General features: G+C 44.3%; 1 protein-coding gene across 6 annotated transcripts; it reads left to right on the top strand.

Annotated features, from left to right (window-relative positions):
* Nucleotides 1-247: 247 nt before the first annotated feature.
* Zbtb21 (zinc finger and BTB domain containing 21) lies at nt 248-16,192 on the top strand. Of its 6 annotated transcripts, none has more exons than XM_055614909.1 (4): nt 248-429; nt 5,314-5,450; nt 9,218-11,701; nt 15,649-16,192. In XM_055614909.1, exons 2-4 carry the CDS (start codon nt 5,379-5,381, stop codon nt 15,745-15,747), a joined length of 2,655 nt encoding a protein of 884 aa, XP_055470884.1. In that variant the 5' UTR covers nt 248-429; nt 5,314-5,378; the 3' UTR covers nt 15,748-16,192. The 6 variants fall into 6 exon arrangements, with proteins under 6 accessions (XP_055470884.1, XP_055470883.1, XP_055470880.1 ...); XM_055614908.1 differs by lacking the exon at nt 15,649-16,192 and having other exon boundaries at nt 9,218-10,811; nt 11,412-12,491; XM_055614905.1 differs by lacking the exon at nt 15,649-16,192 and having other exon boundaries at nt 248-330; nt 9,218-12,491.
* Nucleotides 16,193-18,833: the final 2,641 nt, after the last annotated feature.

Below are 18,833 nucleotides of genomic sequence, written 5' to 3'. Positions count from 1 at the left end.
CGTTCAGGGGCTTCCCACGACGACACACACGGAACCTCGGGGCGTTCTTGCGGTCCCCCGCTTGTGACTGCGCCTCCCCATAGAGGTACCCACGCGGGCACACAACGCGGCCGCGCTCCCGCAGACCCGCCCCTGGCCCGCCCACAGTCGGCCGGCACCCAATCCCAACGCCGCACACGTGACGAGCGCTGCCTGCGATGACCTCATCCCTGGTGTGGGATGACGTCAAATTCAAGATGGATGGAATCACAGCGGCAGCGGCGGCTGCGGGTTGCGCGAGCCGAGTGTGAGCGGAAAGGGGCCCGGCGCCTGCCCCGGGGCTGAAGAGCGGTGAGTAACCGTCACGCTCCACGCCCTAGGAGGACGTCGGGCCCTGTCGGGGGTTACGGCCTCTCCGCAAAACGCGGCCTTTCCTGACGTAACTCTGAGGTGATTTCTCTCCTTTTTTCCTCCACCAGTGGGTTGCGGGCACCGGCCCTTTTGCGCGTGCGCGAGGCTGCGGTCCTCACCGAGCATGCCCAGACTCCCACGTAGTCGAGCGTGCCTTTGCACTGCGCATGCTCTGTGCCTGCGCTGGCCTCGCCCTCGCTCCTACGCATGCTCAGCCTCCTGGCCAGCTGAGCTACCTATTCTGGCGGGGTGGCCTGGGTAGCTTCGGTGTGGGGTCCGGGGTCACACCACAGCAGAGCCGTCGATACGCCTCTACGGGCAAGGGCGCGCTCTCCGGGCTGGGCGGTGCGCGTGCGAGACCGGGGAGCGGGCGGTGGCGGCAGCCCGCACCTGCCGCAGCTGGAGCGTGACAGCCTGGCAACCAGCACTTCCATGGTCACCTCCTGAGCCCATGAAAAACCTGTCGTATCCTCCGCCCCGTGCCAGGGGCTTTTCTCAGGAGAAAGACCCTCCGGGGACATAGCGTGGAAGACCTCCCTGCCGCTCACACGTTGGCCGGTCTCCCCACCTCCCAAGTTTGGATATTTGGAGCACCTTTGAGTGCCCTTCTGCAGAGACTGCATCTTGTAGTCAAAGGACGATGCACGTGTGTGTCTCTGAGGCCCTGGGTTCTGAAGAACCGCACAGTGCAGCAAGTATGCAGGGAGCCTTAGGTACTCCCTAAAGTTACCACAGTGTTGGGGGACAATGAGCAGCCCTCCAAAGCCTGGAATTTTTATGTGGTGCATAAGTTCCAATTGCTTCTACGTCCTCGGACATCTGGGTTACAGCGTAGTGCAGTGATTGTTTATCAGGATGACCCTGAGTCGTAAGTTCCTGGGTTTGTTTCATGGCCCTCCCACCTTGTTTGAGAGGGCGAAAGTAGGTTAATCCATGGAAAGCCCTCCTCCACGTCTGGTGATTAATCATTACCCTTAACCTTACCCCTAAATATTGACATTAAGTAGAAAGTAAAGTAGTCACTTAGAAGTGACTTTAATCTGTCTCTTTAATTCGGTTAGCATATACTTACTTAACACTGTATTTAACAGCACAGTGTTCCTACTATTTATTGGGAAGACTAGGGAGCATCATTCTTAGGAAATATAAATTGTCAGTAGAGGCTCTCCCTCAAGGTATTAACAGTATTATATAGTAGGGAATATTAGGTTTGGGAACTAGAAAAGTAACAACATAGTAAAGGTCTCCAAGCAAGGAGATAACTGAGAGGCCATTTTAGTTGTCCCAGCACTAGAGCTGATTGAGGGCTGTATTTATGGGTATTAAAGATTGGCCAAAGGAAAGAGTATACTTTTCTGCCAGAGAGCTGGCTAGCATCACCCCATCCTAAGACAATGGTCTTCAAGCAGGTGTGAGAATGTAGGTTACAAGTGCCATGTAGGACAAGTGGGTTCACTGAGATGAATCTGTTCAGAAAGCAGCCAAGAGCTAGTGTTTGAAGAAGTCTGAGCAGAGATACAGATGGAGTCAGTCCAATTGTTAGTGCAGCCACAAGAGCTCAGGAAAAGCTGAGAAAATTACTCCATGTTGTGCTCTACAGACTCTGATAGATAAATATGAACACATTCAATACTCAAGTCTAGCGAGCTTTTTCTGCATGGTGGACACCTGTGAAAACAAGGGCTTTTGTGGAGAGCATGTGGAATCTTCTGAGGAATCCACATACAAAAGCTGATGCATTGAAATCACAATGGTGTTATTGCAGAGGGATGAAGTGTTGCTGTTGGCAAATTACAAAAGCTTTGTAGTTCCATCTAAATCTTCTTGCACAAAGTAGCCGAGTAAAGGAGAGATAGAAGATATTTTTAAGTTTCAGAAACTGGAAGTGCAGATTTGTGTGTTAGCTGGTAAGGAGTGGGTTTGTTGCTGTGAAGAGACACCATGACCAAGGCAACTCTTAGAAAAGAAAATATTTCATTGGGCTGGCTTACAGTTTCGGAGGTTTACAGTTGTCATCATGGTGGGAAGCATGGCAGTGTCCAAGCAGACATGGTGCTGGAAAAGGAGCTCAGAGTTCTACATCTTGATCTGAAGACAGCAGAGGGGGACTGTGTCCACATTGAGTGTAACTTGAGCATAGGAGACCTCAAATCCAGCCCCTAAGGTGACACACTTCCTCCAACAAGGCCACACCTCCTGATAGTGCCACTACCTATGGGCCGAGCATTTACACACAATAGTCTATGGGGACCATACCTTTTCAAACCACTACGGCCACCCAAGTTTGGTACAGAGGTGAGTCTTGTTTGCTAGTTTGTAGTTTGGGTTTTTCTAGGAAATAATAATTTAAGAAAAAAACAAAAAACTGTAGTCTAAAACAGGGCAGTAAAGTGGCCAACTTTATTTAGAGAATAATCAAAGAGCTTCATTTCTACTCCTTAACTTAACTGGAGTAGAGAGTAGAAAATTATCACACATTTACTATGTAGGATTCCAAATTGGGTATCATAAGAAAGGCCAAAAGACCTTAAAGAGCTTGCAGTCCTGGTGGGACACACAGCCAGTTAGCATATAACAGTGAATAAACCCAGTGTAGTAATGTGCCTGTTCTATGTGGCAAAGGAGTTGGCAGGAGGCATTTGCTTTTTGCCTTTTTGGTAAGGGCTTGCAGCCCACATTGGACTTGAACTCATAAATCCTCCTGCCTTAGCCTCCCAAGTACTACCATTGTAGATACATGCCACACACTGAATTTTGTTTACCTATTCTAAACTTAAGTTTAGAATTAAGTCCTTAAAATTAAGGACTGTGTTTTAGTTGGCCTGCTTTAATTTAGTATACAGACCTAGTGACCTAAACAATACAAGCTTACTTTCTCACAGTTACAGAAGCTGGAAATTAGAGATAAAGGTGGCATTGGCAGGCCAGGCTTCTCCTGAGGCCTTGCCCCTTCATCTGTGTCCTCTTGGGATCTTCCCTCCATGTTTTTCTCTGTTGTAATTCTTTGTTCAAAAACATCAGTTTTATTAGATTAAGACACATTTTAACTTAATTAGCTGTATAAGACCTCAGCTCCAAATATGATTGCCTTTTAAGGTGTAGAGGTTAGGACTTCAACAAACAAACGAGGGATGTTGGCTGGGAATGTTCAGCCCTAAAGAGTTCCCAAAGGGTTAGAACTTGAGGTGAGTTGGAAAAGGGGTTTGATGAAATCAAATGGTTTTTAGGATGGTTCAGGTTGACTGGTGGAGGAGGTCAGATGGATAGCTTGTATCTCAGGAACAAAAACAGGAAAAAGCCACAGTAGGTAACTAAAGAATTTTAAGTAGTTTAAATACTGTTGTCTATAGAGGCTTGATGAAGGCTTTTTTAACTTTAATTTTAATTTTAGCCTATTATGTTTTAACTAGGACATATGGGACTGTAACTTTATTCAGTATTACAACAAGATGGTTCCTGAGCTCCCTCTGCACCCCTGGGGACTACACCAGCCATCACACTTTTCTCTCCATCAGTACATTTAGCACATTGAAATTGAGTTTGGGGATTTCTTTTTCTCTAGACAGTAGGGCTTTGTCTGTCTTGAGTACCCCTGTGTAAAGAATGTAATTAACATTCCTTAGATACATCCCTCCATTTACATGCCTTGTACATGGAGAGGGCCAGTGAGCAAGTGCATTCATGGAAGAGATTGTGTGCTGGGTTACTAACAAAAGCCTTGCGTGAAGAATCTAGCACGTGAAGGACAAGCTTGAAAGACAGGGCAGGAGCAAGTGGCATGTAGAAGTATGCCACAATAGAAACTGACTGGTTGAGAGGGGATTTATTATAAATAAATAAACACACACACACACACACACACACACACACACACACACACACACACACAATTACTCTTGAAGTTTGAGGGAAAGCTTAAAAAATCAACAACAAACTTAGGCCAGAAAGGACAAATCCAAACCACTTGTTAAGAATGTATGAGTCAGGTACTAGAGCATTGCAATTTCAGACCATACTGAGATCAGTCATTTGGCTCTACTCAGAGCCAGCTTCCTGTCACCATGTAGTAAAAGCAAGTGGAGAGTGTGAGGGCTAAATACAGAATTACGGGCCTGGGGATGAGCTGTGTGTGTGTAGTCAAATGTTGGACACTCACCTTGTATCACACACATCCCTCAAGTTCCAGGATCGTATCAGGCTTATGTAATAAGCACTCTCCAACATTGCAGAGGGGCGGTGTTCCCAGAGCTCAGCCTTAGGTTAGTAAAGGGAGATTTCCCACAGACTTGTTAGTGTGCATTTTTGAACTAGTCCCAGAGCATAGTCTTTTGTAATGATCTTTAGCTATGACACCAGTCTCTTAGATTGAAATATGGGAGATCGTTTTGAATTTTCTCTCATCTTCTCAGCTTTCCTTTATAGTATCTTGTTGAGTTTCTGAGTGTGTACCTCCCTTTCTTATGTGTCTGTCTCCAGAATATTCTTATTCCAAAATTTCCTACTTACCTTAAACTGGAAATCCTCATTCTGAGTAGCATAAGAATGGAAATACTTGGGTTGAATTAATTTATATTAAGATACAGATGTCTCACCTCAGCATCCAGTATATCATAGTGTTTGTATGATGACATGAAATAATTTAACTGAGTTCAGCTATGAGGGGCTTTAGGGTCCTTCCAGGAAGTTGAATTGAAGCCAGGGCATCAAAAGATTTTAAACCTGGGCCAATCAGATAACATTCCTGGAATTTCTGAGCCTTTGGCTTTAACTTCAGTATCAAGTGAGTCCCAAGCCCTACCTGATTCCCACCAGTCACTTATTCATCCACCCTCCCATCACCTGGCCACATTGATAGCCTCCTGACATTAGTGTTCTTCCACACTCTATGCCTTCTTTATCACATTGTTGTCTGCCTGGTCACAGGAATGTGAGGTGAAGGAGAACAGGAAGCCAGCCAACGAGCTCACCTCCCATCACCAGTACCTCTTATGATGCACTGTGTACAGCAGGCTCACAAACACTCGGGAGAGGAAGAGAGAAGAAAGATGTGTACTTGCCAGGTGGGATTTTCTTTGTAGACTGGGCTTTTTTCAAGTTGCTTTGTTTATGCCTCATGGGATTTCCACATGGTATAGGTAGGGCTAACACTGAACAGGCAAGGACATTACTGCTCAGAAAGGATGAGTAATCCTGATAAGATTACCATTCATGATAGGTAGCACTAGACTATATAGCTGTCTACCGTGAACTTTTAGAACTACTAGAACAGTTTTCTCCATTCTCCCCCTTTTGAATCTTTAGGAAACAACATTAGGTAAAACCATATCAGGCAGAGTTTGGAAAGATATTTATAGGGAGATCCAAGTAATGAGGAAGTCAGCCTGTTTCAGAATCTGTTTTTTTAGGGGACATTGTCTCAGCTACTCCTGCTCTTAATAGGCCTTTTCTTCCACAGTTCAGTTGCTGAGCACCTTCCAGGCCTTTCTGGTTAAGTGATGGGATTTCTGCATAATGAGTTAGGTGGAGATGATCAGGCCAGGGACAGTAAGGGCTGTGTGTTTTGTACATGAGATTTGTAGCTGCTGTTGAGTTGTAGTTAAATCATACAGGAAAATGAGTGTGCTATAGTTTAACATTCATTGGGAAAGTGCTCAGCAGCACAACTGCTCTTCTGAGGGTTGAGCAGCTGAGATGTCAACAGGTCAGGTCTGGAGGATTCATCTGTACTTCCCCAGTCATAGTGTGCTGGATTGCAGTTCTGCTTTTCCCTTGTTTGCTTTCTCAAGGCAGTGTTTATGCTTTAGTTGAAAAACTCAATAAGCGGTTACACCTGCTATAATCAAGATGCAAGAATTCAAATAGTCCTTGTTTTCAGGTAGACCAGGACTGGGGCCATTGCTTCCAAGTCCTCATAATTGAATTAAAGTGTGAAGGCAACCCATAAATGAAGGTGAATCCATACCACCTTGCCATCTCTTCAGTCTCTAGAGACTGTAGGAACAGGTGTCACTCTTCTGCTTATGATCTCCAGTGTCTTCATTTTGGTTCCCAGACCCCTTTCATGTTCTCAGGGTCATGACAGTTCCCAGGATGACTCTTGTTCTCTCTTGTTTGTGGTGCTTCATATACTGCCCCTGTCCCTTGCAGGTCCCCTCACCTTTCCCCCCTGTCTCTTTCCCATGCTTTGGTTCCTCATCTGGCTATCTTTTACCTGGGTCTGGTGGCTGTCACCTGGACTGCATCTCCTATGAACAACATAGACAGTTTTCTGTTCCTACATATTGTATATTGTCAATAGATTGATGTGTGCTATTCCTATGCAAGACTAAACTCCAGGAGCGAGGCTGTGCTTGTCTTTTTAACGTCCTCTGTGGTTAGTAGAGTTTTAGCACATTCTGGGTGGATCCTAGCTTCCATTTCTGGTTTCAGATTGTCTTGCTGTTTTGATTTTTCTCTCAAAAGTAGAGCCTGATACAAAGGTCTAGATATAGGTGTTTGGGCAGAGATTCCAGGGAACTCAGAAAAGGAAATAGATGTGCATAAAGGTAAGGCTGATAAGTTGTCACTCAACTGTAGAGTGTTAGAACTGAATCCCCTAGAAAAGGAGAGGCAGGGAGGGAAGCAGCCTGATGTCTCTGCCAAATCCATCCTTTTCTCCTCCCTATCCTGGCAGGATCCTTGGAGACATCCTTGACTCTTCCCATTGCTCTGTAGTTACTCCATTAGAAAACTTAATGGCTCTGCCTTTATATCTAATGCCAGCCCTGACAGACTGTCATGGCAGTAGACTCCTCCTATGTCCTTTGCTTTGTTGTGTGCTGTCCACAATGAAGCCAGAACTATTATAATTAAGATATAACTCAGGCTTCTTGCCTATGGTCCTCCAATGGCTACCCATTTCCTACATAGTAAAATCCCCTCACAGCTACCCAGCCTTACAGTCTGACTCCTGAGATGGTCTTGTCCATATTTCCAGGCTCGCTAGGCTCTAGTTGTTTATCAGCTTAGTTCTTACCTCTGTTGTGTTGTATTTTCTTCATAATCTCCAGGCTCATGCCCTACTTTCTTGAGTCTTCTCAAACGTGCTTCCATGACTGATTGGTTGGTAGGTAGGTACTGTTTTTGGTGCTGAGTGAGTGATGAAATAATCATCTCATTTGCCCCTCAGCAGCATTGTATGGAAGCAGTTACTGTCTCTGCTGTATAGGGGAAAAACTGGGGCTCAGAGTGACGAACTAGCCAAGAACACATGTAACTCTGACCTCCCAGTGGGGGGGGGGGGAGTGCTTTTACAACTCAACTGGATGTATGCTTACACACAGGGATATGTCTGTCTATAACTGAAACAGGTTTTCCAAGCCCTTGCCACATTTAGTATTTTCTGACATTTTTTTCTATTAGTGCTTTATCTGTTTTTTAATTGCTGGTTTCAAGCCATTAAATTGAGTTAAAAAAAAACAAACCTGACAAATATCTGCCCAACCTTTACTTTTGGTCTGCTGTTTCCCCTGTGTCAACACCTTCAGAAATTCTCAGTGCTACAGACCACCAGTGCATGGCTGAGTCAGTCTTGTGGCAGTCTAAACTCAGTGCTTTTCTGCTGACCCCTGTAAAAGATGAGATGTGTCCTTACATAAATGTATGGTTCTTACAGTGAGCTAGGAGTGAGTGAGAAATGGAAATAGCTGGCAGAAAGCAAAGGATCTCGTCCAAGTATTTGTTACAATAAAGAGCTACATGTCACTATTAAAGAAAGGCAGGCAGGAGTGAAGGGAAACCTGGTGGGTGCTAGCTTCATTTCTAGTGGCAGAGCTGAAACACCAATAACAGCCACACTCCTGTCTACATCTTGCACTCTGTTCTCTCTGAAAACCAAAGAGCTTAATCTCCAAGCGACTAGTAAAGGCTGACCCTGAGAGCCAGGAGTTGTGGACTTGTGACTTTGGAGGACCATGGACAAGAAGTCTTCAGTTACCGCTGCAGCTGGGTATGGTTCTCAGCAGCATTCGGTCTTTAGAATAAGTTTGTCAAAGATGTATCTAGTCACTGTGGATACATTCCAGTAGTAAAAATCAGTATCTGACTCTTTCTGTCTCTGTCTTTGTCTCTTTCTTTCTCTCTCTCTCTCTCTCTCTCTCTCTCTCTCACACACACACACACGCACGCACGCACGCACGCACGCAAGCGCTGGCTCGCTCTCGTAAGTACTCTCTGTGGTGCTGGTAATGTGATCCAGGGTCTTCATGTACAAAGCAGGTGCTCTACCACTAAGCTACATTCCCAGCTTCCTGACAATACCTGTTTTGTTCTAGAGCACCAGGGAGGGGGTGGTAATATGGACCTTCTCCTTTGATACTAAATTAAACCTATTCTGGTAGTCCTGACAGCTGCACATTTGTTGAGTGTTTACTGTAGATGCTTGTTCATTAATCTTTGCCACACCCTTGCAAGAGGGCACAGTTGTTACCCTGCTTCACACACAGACCTGTGTACAGAATGTATCAGCTCACAGGGTGCAGCTTGCACCTCAGCCTAGCATTTGATCCCAAAGCTCACACCCACCAAGTTGCCTTCTCTCATCTTTAGGTTTGAACAGAATTTCAGTGACCTTTCAGTTCAAACCCCTTAACCAGCTTTACAGCCAGGCTAAAATTTTTGACAATTCATAATTATTCCCTGAATAAATTAAGTGTAACCAAGCATTAGATGGGTAAGGACCCTAATACTCAACCTCATTTTCAAGTGTCATCTCTGTGTATACCTATTAAGTTTGAGCAGGCCTTTGGTAGAATACAAGGTGGTGATAGTCTCATTTTCTGTCTTCCAGATAAACTGCAGGATGGAGGGACTGCTGCATTACATCAACCCAGCACATGCCATCTCTCTGCTCAGTGCCCTCAATGAGGAGCGCCTCAAGGGACAGCTGTGTGATGTGCTTCTGATTGTTGGGGACCAGAAGTTCCGTGCTCATAAGAACGTCTTGGCTGCCAGCAGTGAGTACTTCCAGAGTTTATTCACGAATAAGGAGAACGAGGCACAGACTGTCTTTCAGCTGGACTTCTGTGAGCCTGATGCTTTTGACAACGTTCTGAACTACATTTACTCTTCTTCCCTTTTTGTGGAGAAGGGCAGCCTGGCTGCTGTGCAAGAGCTGGGGTATAGCCTTGGTATCTCCTTCCTGACCAACATTGTTGCCAAAGCCCCTCAGGCTCCTTTTCCAGCCTGTCCCAACAGGAAAAGAGTACCGGTGGAAGATGATGAGACCAGCTCTCAAAAGCGAAGTGTCATTGTATGTCAGGGCAGAAGCGAAGTGCCAGGGAAAGCCAGTGGTCCAGCTGTGCAGGATCTCAGCCATGCTGCCCGGGCCTCCCCTAGTGGTTCAGTCAAGACCAGCACCAGTAAGCCACATGTAGCCAAGCCACCAGAACAGTTTCACAGTCTGTCCTTAACTGAAAAGAGCTGGCCGAAGGATAGTGCTGCAGTATATGCAAAGTCTCTGGAACAGTCTGGGGCTTTGGATGATCCTAACAGGGGCAGTTTGGTAAAAAGAAATGCAGTCCTGCCCCCACAGCCTTCACAGGACAGGGAGGCCACAGACGATAAACCAGGGGTGAGTAGCCAGCTTCCCAAGGGGAAAGCTATAGAGCTGGCTCTGAAGAGACCACGGCCACCTGTCCTGTCTCTTCGTAGCTCATCAGAGACTCCATATCTCTTAAAAGAAACTAGCAAAGGAGGTGGTCAGGGGGAGGATAGGAACTTGCTCTACTACTCTAAGCTAGGCCTGGTGGTCCCATCCAGTGGGCCCGCTTCTGCAAACCAGAGCATTGACAGAAGCGGCCCACTAGTGAAAAGCCTCCTCAGGCGGTCACTATCTATGGACAGCCAAGTTCCTGTCTACTCCCCATCTATAGATTTGAAGTCATCCCAGGGATCATCCACGGCAGCAAATGAGGCACCGGGCAGTGTGTTCTGTGCGATGTCTCAAAAGTCATCTTTAAAAGAATGCAGTGAAAAAAAAGCCCTGGATGACAGGCCTCAAGTGCTTCAGCCTCATCGTCTCAGGTCCTTTAGTGCTTCTCAGTCGACAGACAGGGAGGGGTCCTCCCCTGTGACTGAGGTGCGCATTAAGACCGAGCCCAGCAGCCCACTGTCGGACCCCTCAGACATCATCCGGGTCACTGTGGGAGATGCAGCAGCAGCAGCTACAAGAGACCTGCCCCTCAAAACAGAGGACGATCAGAGGGATATGAGCAGACTCCCAGCAAAGAGAAGGTTCCAGGCAGACAGAAGGTCACCCTTGAAGAAGGCAAGGGCAAATGAGCACGGGCCTGCTGTCTCAGAAGAGAACTGTGAAGAGGGCAGGAGCCCTCCTTCCCTTGACAGCAACTTCCCAGATTCTGACTTAAACAGAGAGGAGTTTGGTGAGTTGGAGGGGACGAGACCAAACAAAAAATTTAAATGCAAACATTGCCTTAAGATTTTTAGATCAACTGCGGGTCTTCACCGCCATGTTAACATGTACCATAACCCAGAGAAGCCTTATGCTTGTGACATCTGTCACAAGAGGTTTCATACCAACTTCAAAGTGTGGACACACTGTCAGACCCAACACGGCATAGTGAAGAACCCATCGCCAGCCACTAGTTCCCATGCAGTATTGGATGAGAAATTCCAAAGAAAGCTGATTGACATAGTGAGAGAGAGGGAGATTAAGAAGGCCCTGATCATTAAGCTGAGGCGCAGCAAGCCTGGCTTCCAGGGACAGAGTAGCTCCCCAGCACAGCAAGTCATCAAGAGGAACTTGCGCTCCCGAGCCAAAGGGGCCTACACTTGTGCCTACTGTGGCAAGGCATACCGCTTTCTCTCTCAGTTTAAGCAGCACATAAAGATGCACCCAGGAGAGAGGCCCCTCGGAGTGAGCAGAGCTTCTAAGCCAAAAGAGCAGGCTCTGGCACGCGCGGTAGAGAGCAAGGAGGTTTACCCGTGCCGCCTCTGTAATGCTAAGCTCTCTTCTCTTCTAGAGCAAGGCAACCACGAGCGCTTGTGCCGGAACGCCACCGTTTGCCCTTACTGCAGCCTCAGGTTCTTCTCCCCCGCACTGAAGCAGGAGCATGAGGACAGGTGTGAGTACAAAAAGCTGACCTGCCTGGAGTGCATGCGTACCTTCAAGTCCTCCTTCAGCATCTGGCGGCACCAGGTAGAAGTGCACAACCAGAACAACATGGCTTCAGCAGAGAACATCTCCCTGCCCACCCTGGACCACAATGGTGAAGTGGCAGCTGCTTCCAGGTTTCAGGCTGAGCCTAGCAAGGTAAACCATGTGGCTGCTCCAAAAGAGGACACAGCATTTAGTGATTCTTCAGAGCAAGTGAACTTTGATTCTGAGGATTCCTCCTGCCTCCCTGAAGACTTGAGTCTTTCAAAGCAACTGAAAGTTCAAGTCAAAGAGGAGCCTGTGGAGGAGGCTGAGGAGGAAGCTCCTGAGGCCAGTGCAGCTCCCAGGGAGGCTGGCCCCAGCAAGGAGGCAGGCCTATGGCCCTGTGAGAAATGTGGAAAGATGTTCACGGCACATAAGCAGCTGGAGCGACATCAGGAGCTGCTGTGTTCCGTGAAGCCCTTCATCTGCCACGTATGCCACAAAGCTTTCCGTACCAACTTTCGGCTCTGGAGTCACTTCCAGTCCCACATGTCTCAGGCCACAGAAGAGCCTGCACAAAAAGAGGCAGAGATGTGTCCTGTGCCCACAAACTCCCCCTCACCACCACCTCTGCCACCTCCACCACCCTTGCCCAAGATTCAGCCCCTGGAGCCTGACAGCCCCACAGGCCTGCCTGAGAACCCGACCCCAGCCACAGAGAAGCTGTTTGCACCCCAGGAGTCAGACACCCTCTTTTACCACGCTCCACCCCTTTCAGCAATCACATTTAAAAGACAGTTCATGTGCAAGCTCTGCCATAGGACATTCAAGACCGCCTTCAGTCTTTGGAGTCATGAGCAGTCACACAATTAAAGGATGTTCCCCTCTCACCTGTCACAGAACAACAGGCCCTTTGCTTGTGAACTGTGTCCTAAAACAAAATATTAAATAATAATAATAAAGGTTGGGAATTGTTATGTTTGAATTTTAAGTTTGGGATAAATTGAAACTGGCTGGGAATGTCCTCACAGCTTTAGGAACAAATTCTGAAATATTGTGGTTCTGGACCTCAGCAGCAGGGTTTGATTCTGTTACTGTTGAAGTTGGGTTAATATTGGTGAATTGCATGGTTCCTCATTCCGAGGTGTCACTATAATTACTTGATTGGGGTTTTTGTTTTTTGGTTTTTAGGTAGTGGAATGCTAGGGAAGTGTTTGATTATTATTACAGACACCTAAGTTTGAGGTAATCCTTAGCCATGTTTCTAAGGCCAAAAACCATACAAGGAAGAAGGGGTGTAATTTGCTGTATTGAGTCAGATTTTAGAATACTTCAGCAATAAGAAAAGACAAACCCCAACTTTAATAAATTATCCTGACACTTGATAAGACAAATATTTGGTATTTTGTGGTTCCATGAAACTTTCTTTTTGTATGAAAATTGTGAGCATTTAAATCAGCAATAGTCACACTTAGATTTTTTTATAAAATAACAAGCTGTCAGTTCCTTCATATAATCAGTGATGGCCACGTACTAAGGAAGGCAGAGTATTGGAAGCAAGTTTGTGGGGTGCCCTACAGTCAGCAACAACAGCTTGGTTGTGAAAGCTGCTGAACTCTGTGGGATGTTCTCTGCATCATAGCATGGCTTTCAACTGGCGCCTTAGAACTGACAGTGTTTGGTCTCTGCCAGCTTGAAACTTGGATATCATTGGGATAAGCAGTGCTAGCATGAGGTTAGCAGAGCACAGCCTTACCACATCCCAGACCATTCCTTCTAGAGGCTTCAGAGATTGGAGGAAATGCCACATTGCAGCTTCCACGTGCTTTTCCAAGAACTGTAGGCACAACATACACATTTTCTGCCTGTTTTTTGTGAGGACTTCTGTGGGAGTATTGTAGTGGATGGCAGTGAAAATGTCACTACCTGATACACAAATGTGTATTAAAGCACTAGCAAGGGTCCAAAATTAGTTTTTGCTACTTGATTTAGTACTTATGTTTTGGGCTCTTTTTTTTTTTTTTTTTTTTTTTTTTTTTTCATGTAGGTTGTAATTAAAACTCTTCATAGGCAGTATCCAGAGTTCAGTGGAATATTTCAAAAGGTGAAACTTTGATTTCATTCCCCAGGGAGGATCACACCTGGAAAAAATGTTAGAAGGACACAAACTCCCTGTTCATTTTTGCTTCAAGCTGTTTCTTCACATTTTCAAGGTGTGCTCTAGCAGAAGCACCGGCCCATCTCCTCACCAGCATTCTACACCCATGGTAGCAAAGGCAATCTTTATATTGAAACAAACTTTTTTTTTAATAAAATACTAATTGACTTTGTATATTATAGAAGATATATGTGGAATTTTTTCTTTTATTCTTGAAAAAACTCAAAAATTCCTAAATATGTATGCATTTCCTATTTTGTTCCTTAAATTTGGCAGAGAAGGGAAGTAAAATTATGTTGCATTTTTACTGATTCTTGCCATCTGTTTTCTTGAACTATGCATTTTAGAGATGAACTAAAAGTACCCACCATTTAATGAATGAAGCTAGTGCCAGGTGTCCACTGAACTCATTCTATGTGGTGAGTGAATGGTTTTTCCCTCTGAACACCTCAAAGTGTCACTTCTTTTACGACCGTCTCCCTGCATGGTCATCTGCTGTATAGCTAGAGTGATAATCTCCAAACCTGGCATTGCCAGTGCAGTGCCCCAGGACTTGAACCTATGCTACATTTTTAAAGATTTATAAAATAACACTGTTGCAAAAAAAAGTATTTTTGATCTAAATATAGACTCTGTGTATTTGTTAGGTTTTACAGATTACCAATGTTTGTCACCTTTTTTGTCTAGGAAGAAACATAAGACTTCAAATAAAATTTTGAACCAAAAACATTTATAATGCAGTTGTGATTTTTCTATTGCTTTTGATACTGTATCTTAAAAGACATCAGGCTGAAAGAATTTATTTTGGTGTCAAAAACTGTTCTTCCACTCATGTAACTATTTTAAATGCTAAGAAACAAAATTATGGAAGACATTACTCACTTTATTCAGTAAGCATTTTTTTAGAGAATGTTTATCTCAGCCACCAGGCAGATGTTTGGTGTTCAATAAATAGGTTCTTCACCATTGTAAATCTTTAGATAGTAAAGATATTCTTGTAAATGTTTTTCTGATTGTAATTAATTTTTGCAAGTATAGAAAATGCATTGTTTCTTCTAATTATTTAAGATGCCTGCTTTTTTATGCAGTTGTGGAAAGAATGTAAACTTTTAATATATTCTTTGTTAACCTGAGAATTTGTTATTGAATTGTTTTCTTTATGTGGAGAGGATTGAGTACCTAAAACATGTTTTTCCCACTCAGAGTAAGCAATGGAGCTAACAGATCCTTGCATCTCAGGGTTAGCATTTCCAGGTTGCTAGCTAATTATCCCTTTAAAACTAGTTCAGATACATCTGTGGTTCTGCCAGATGTACAGATGACCAGGGCTGTGTGTATTCTACTTTTCTGTTTTAGAATATGTCCTCTTTGAAAAGGTTGCCTGGTACTCAGTCACTTACCGCCTAAACCTGCATGTAGCCACTGCAAGTGCTAATGAAAATGGTGACTGAGATAGTAAGATGGGCCTTTTCTCTGGGACGAAGGCCTGAACACTGCCTTCCCTGGTGGGCAGGCCTGGTGGGCCTGAAGCTAGTCTCTGTTTTCTGTAGTTGAGCTCCCATGGGTGTGCACGTTTGTGAGGTTGGTACATTTCCTTATTTCAAAATGAGTAGCTTTCAATCCTTTAGATTTCTTTATAAATCTCACCAATTAGCCTTTATTACAACATTCAAAGTCAGTTTGTTAATTTCCGATATTTGATGCTGAGTGCATATTACTGAGTGCATACCCTTACTGAGTATTCGTTAAAACAAATTTTAGTCCAGATGTGGTGGCATGCACCTATTGTTACCATATTATCTGTTTGGAAAGCTAAGATGGAGGATCATTGAGCTTAGGAGTAGCATGGTGAGACTATCTTCAAAAAACAGGTAGAGCTATTCAAGTAGGTTTTCATTGCTTGTGGCTTTAGTGCTTTAAGACATTTGATATTTTTTATGATTTTTTTTTTTTTTTTTTTTAGCATCTTCTTCAGTGCCCCTCAGTGAGGACTCCAGCTGGGAAGAAGACCACTGGGAGCTTTTCTCCAGGGCAGAGAGCTAAATTGGGGTTCAGATTTTAGAGAAGAAAGGGAAGTTAGTGTTTTTTAGAGACAAGCTTTGGGGAATCAGAAACATTTTCCTGTAATTCTTTAAAATAGTTGGATTCTACATTCTTAGGTTGTTTGTGTACATTGTCTAAATCTCCACAGTTCTTGGTTAATATTGATTCCCAGAAGGTGGCCATAGCTGGCTTTAATCCAAACTGCCCTAGGAGCAGTTTTCATCAAATTCTGTTTAACTAAAAGCAAACGGGTTTTATAATTTTTGTTGTTACATGCCTTGGCTAAATAGAATCAGATTTTTTTTTTTTTCTTCAGAAATAACCTTTTGGGGACTGAAAATGCGTAGTCAGGTAGGGATGTAATGATGCTCCATTGCTTACTCTATCCAGTTCTGTAGTCTTTGTTTAATGGTGACCAAAATTGGATGGATGGGTCAATAAACCTGTACTGTGCTCTGCTCTGAGTTGTGATGGTACTGGCATCTGTGCTTTGAAAATTACATGTAGTACTGGTGACAATAAAGGGGGACCCTTTCTGTCAGGATGATTGGTGCTGGTGAGTTTGGGGACACGTGATTTTCTCACCCATACTCTTATTCCTGTTGCCTGTAGAATTAAGTTGTTAGTTGGATATATCCCTCAGTTATGTGAGGTTCCACAGGTATGTAAACAGATGCATGGGCATCTGTGCCTGTCTGCTTTGTTATTCCTGCTCAGATTCAAACCTCTTCCTTTATTTTCACAAGGGTTATTGTGTATTAGGGAGAAGGTGTAAATCTGTGACAGTGCCCAGCACCTGCCTTCAAATTTCAGCAACACCATTGATAAGCTAGTCTCGTTTCCTGTTTGTAACATTTTTCACTGTAATGAGGCTCCTCCATCACAGGAATATAGTCCCTCTTTATTTTTGCAAATACTTGGCTGTGAGTATACCACTAAGGTAAGAGAAGGACACATAGAGAATAGATAAACTCCTACACTGGTAAGGAGCTGCTTACACCCCTTCCAACCAGAAGAAATGGCCAGATTTAGAATGGCAAACCCTCATACTCAAGTACAACTAGTTGCTGCCAACACAGTTACAAGTATTTGACATAGTAGGTGCAAGTCATTGGCACTTTTTAGCACTGATTTCAAATGAAATCATTGCTATCCCTAAGAAGAGACATAACAGCTGACACCAACTACTTATAAGACACCAGACCTGGGCATGCTCTAACTTTATTCTCATTTCCAATCTTAGGCAATCCAGTCATAGCTGGTCTTCTTCCATATGGATGTTCCTTAACCTACAATTCTCATACACTTGGTCATTTGGACATTTGTGAGCTCCTACTTTGGTAGTCCTTTGATTGAACCTGCCCTTGCCATGCATGGCCAGGATATCTCAGAAACTGTGTTCTCTTCATATTCCACTATGAGGACACAAACATAAACTACTGTGATGCAGTTGCCCTGCTTCACTTGTGTTTCCTTCAATCTTGTGCCTGAGGCAGACCCTGCCCAGCTTCTCTGTACTTTCCCTCTTTGTAGCCAGAACATAATTTATGGGAGGTGTTTTGAGACTCTAAAATCCCATTCCTTTTCTTGACCTTAACCTGTAGTTTTGGCTAATAACCAATTGGCTAGGTTACTTTTATTTTGTAGTTACTGCCAAATGGGAATTGCCTCATCTCACCCTTGCTTCATCTATTTATGGATTTTTGTTCTTGCAAAACAAAACAAGAACAAAACCACATAGCCCCATCCTCTTGTTCTGACTTAGCTCTCTACTCTGGAGTGCTGTGCAGTCACTGATTCTGTTCTGTCCAACTGGCATGTTAATTCTATAGAGTTCATCAAAGGGACTCAATTGGCGGAGTGCTTGCTCATATGAGGAAGCCTTGTTTTGCTCCTTAGCACCACATAAACTGGGCACAGTGGCACACCTGTAGTTCAAGCTGTCAGGGATGTGGAGGTAAGAAAATAAAAATAAAGTTTAATATTTTCCTTGGATGCATATTTAGTCAGCCTAGGCTACATGAAACAAGCCTTAAAAAAAAAAAAAAAAAAAAAGGTAGATGATAGGTAATGGCCAACAATCCTGACAGCCTGAGTTCACTCTCCAAGGCTGAGTGTAGGGAGACAACTCCTGAAAGTTGTACTCTGACCTCCACATGTGTGCTTTGGCATGTGTGCCTATGTTCATAGAAATATGTACACACAAATAATGAAAAAAAGCTGTTCACCAGATTAAAGATCAAAGGGAGATTATCGAACTGTGTGTAAAGTCAGATGCTATTTCTGATTTTTTTTTTTTTTTTTTTTGGCTAAGGTTAAAAAACATCTAATGTGAAATACTCAGCTCTTTCATTGAACACAAAAGCACTTGCTGTAGGGATGTTGTGTCTCCAAGAACTGGGCTCTCTTCCACAGCCCCCCCCCCCCCCCCATGCACAGTGCTATAGAACTGTCTGGTGGGAATGGTTCTTGTCGAATTGGGTAGACAATGTGGGCGTGGTGTTGCTTGCCACCAGGGTCTGTGATACAGGTCAGCTGGAATGAGCACTTTCTCTGGACATACTTAGATTGGCCAGAATGATGGTGGAAAGGGGCAACAATTTCACTCAGCCTCACAATGTAAATAATTTAGAAACTCTATTCTTGGAGGTTAGCATTTTTCTAGGACACAGCTAACAGAAGAGGAATATTCTGTGCCCCTGCAAGTGTCAGGTTGGCCCTGAATTGGGAAAATGAGGCAAGCAGGGTTGAAGAAGGAGGTCACACAGGACAGCCAGGAGAACTAGATTCTCAGATATAGAAATGAAAGTTGTTCTGTTGATGACAGCTTTTTGACAGATGTGAGGACTGGAGCCTATGAGAACAGAAGTTTTTATATTTATTTATTGTGTGTGTGGGTCTGGGCACACATGCCACAGTAGAAATAGGGAGGTCAGAAGACAACATTTTAGGAGTTGATTCTCCTTTCTCCTTGATTGAAGATATAGTCTCTAGTTTCTGCCTCTGTGTTCCATACTCTAGTGGCTATCTGGCCCAAGAGCTTCCAGCAAGTTCTCCAGTCTCTACTTCCCATCTTGCCATAAGAGTTCAGCCCTCAGCACAGCA

The sequence above is a fragment of the Psammomys obesus genome, unplaced genomic scaffold (assembly GCF_907164565.1).
Source record: "Psammomys obesus unplaced genomic scaffold, mPsaObe1.curated_primary_1811, whole genome shotgun sequence".
Classification (NCBI taxonomy): domain Eukaryota; kingdom Metazoa; phylum Chordata; class Mammalia; order Rodentia; family Muridae; genus Psammomys; species Psammomys obesus.
The sequence above is the reverse complement of the archived record's forward strand: the minus strand, read 5'-3'. Positions and strand labels throughout refer to the sequence as shown.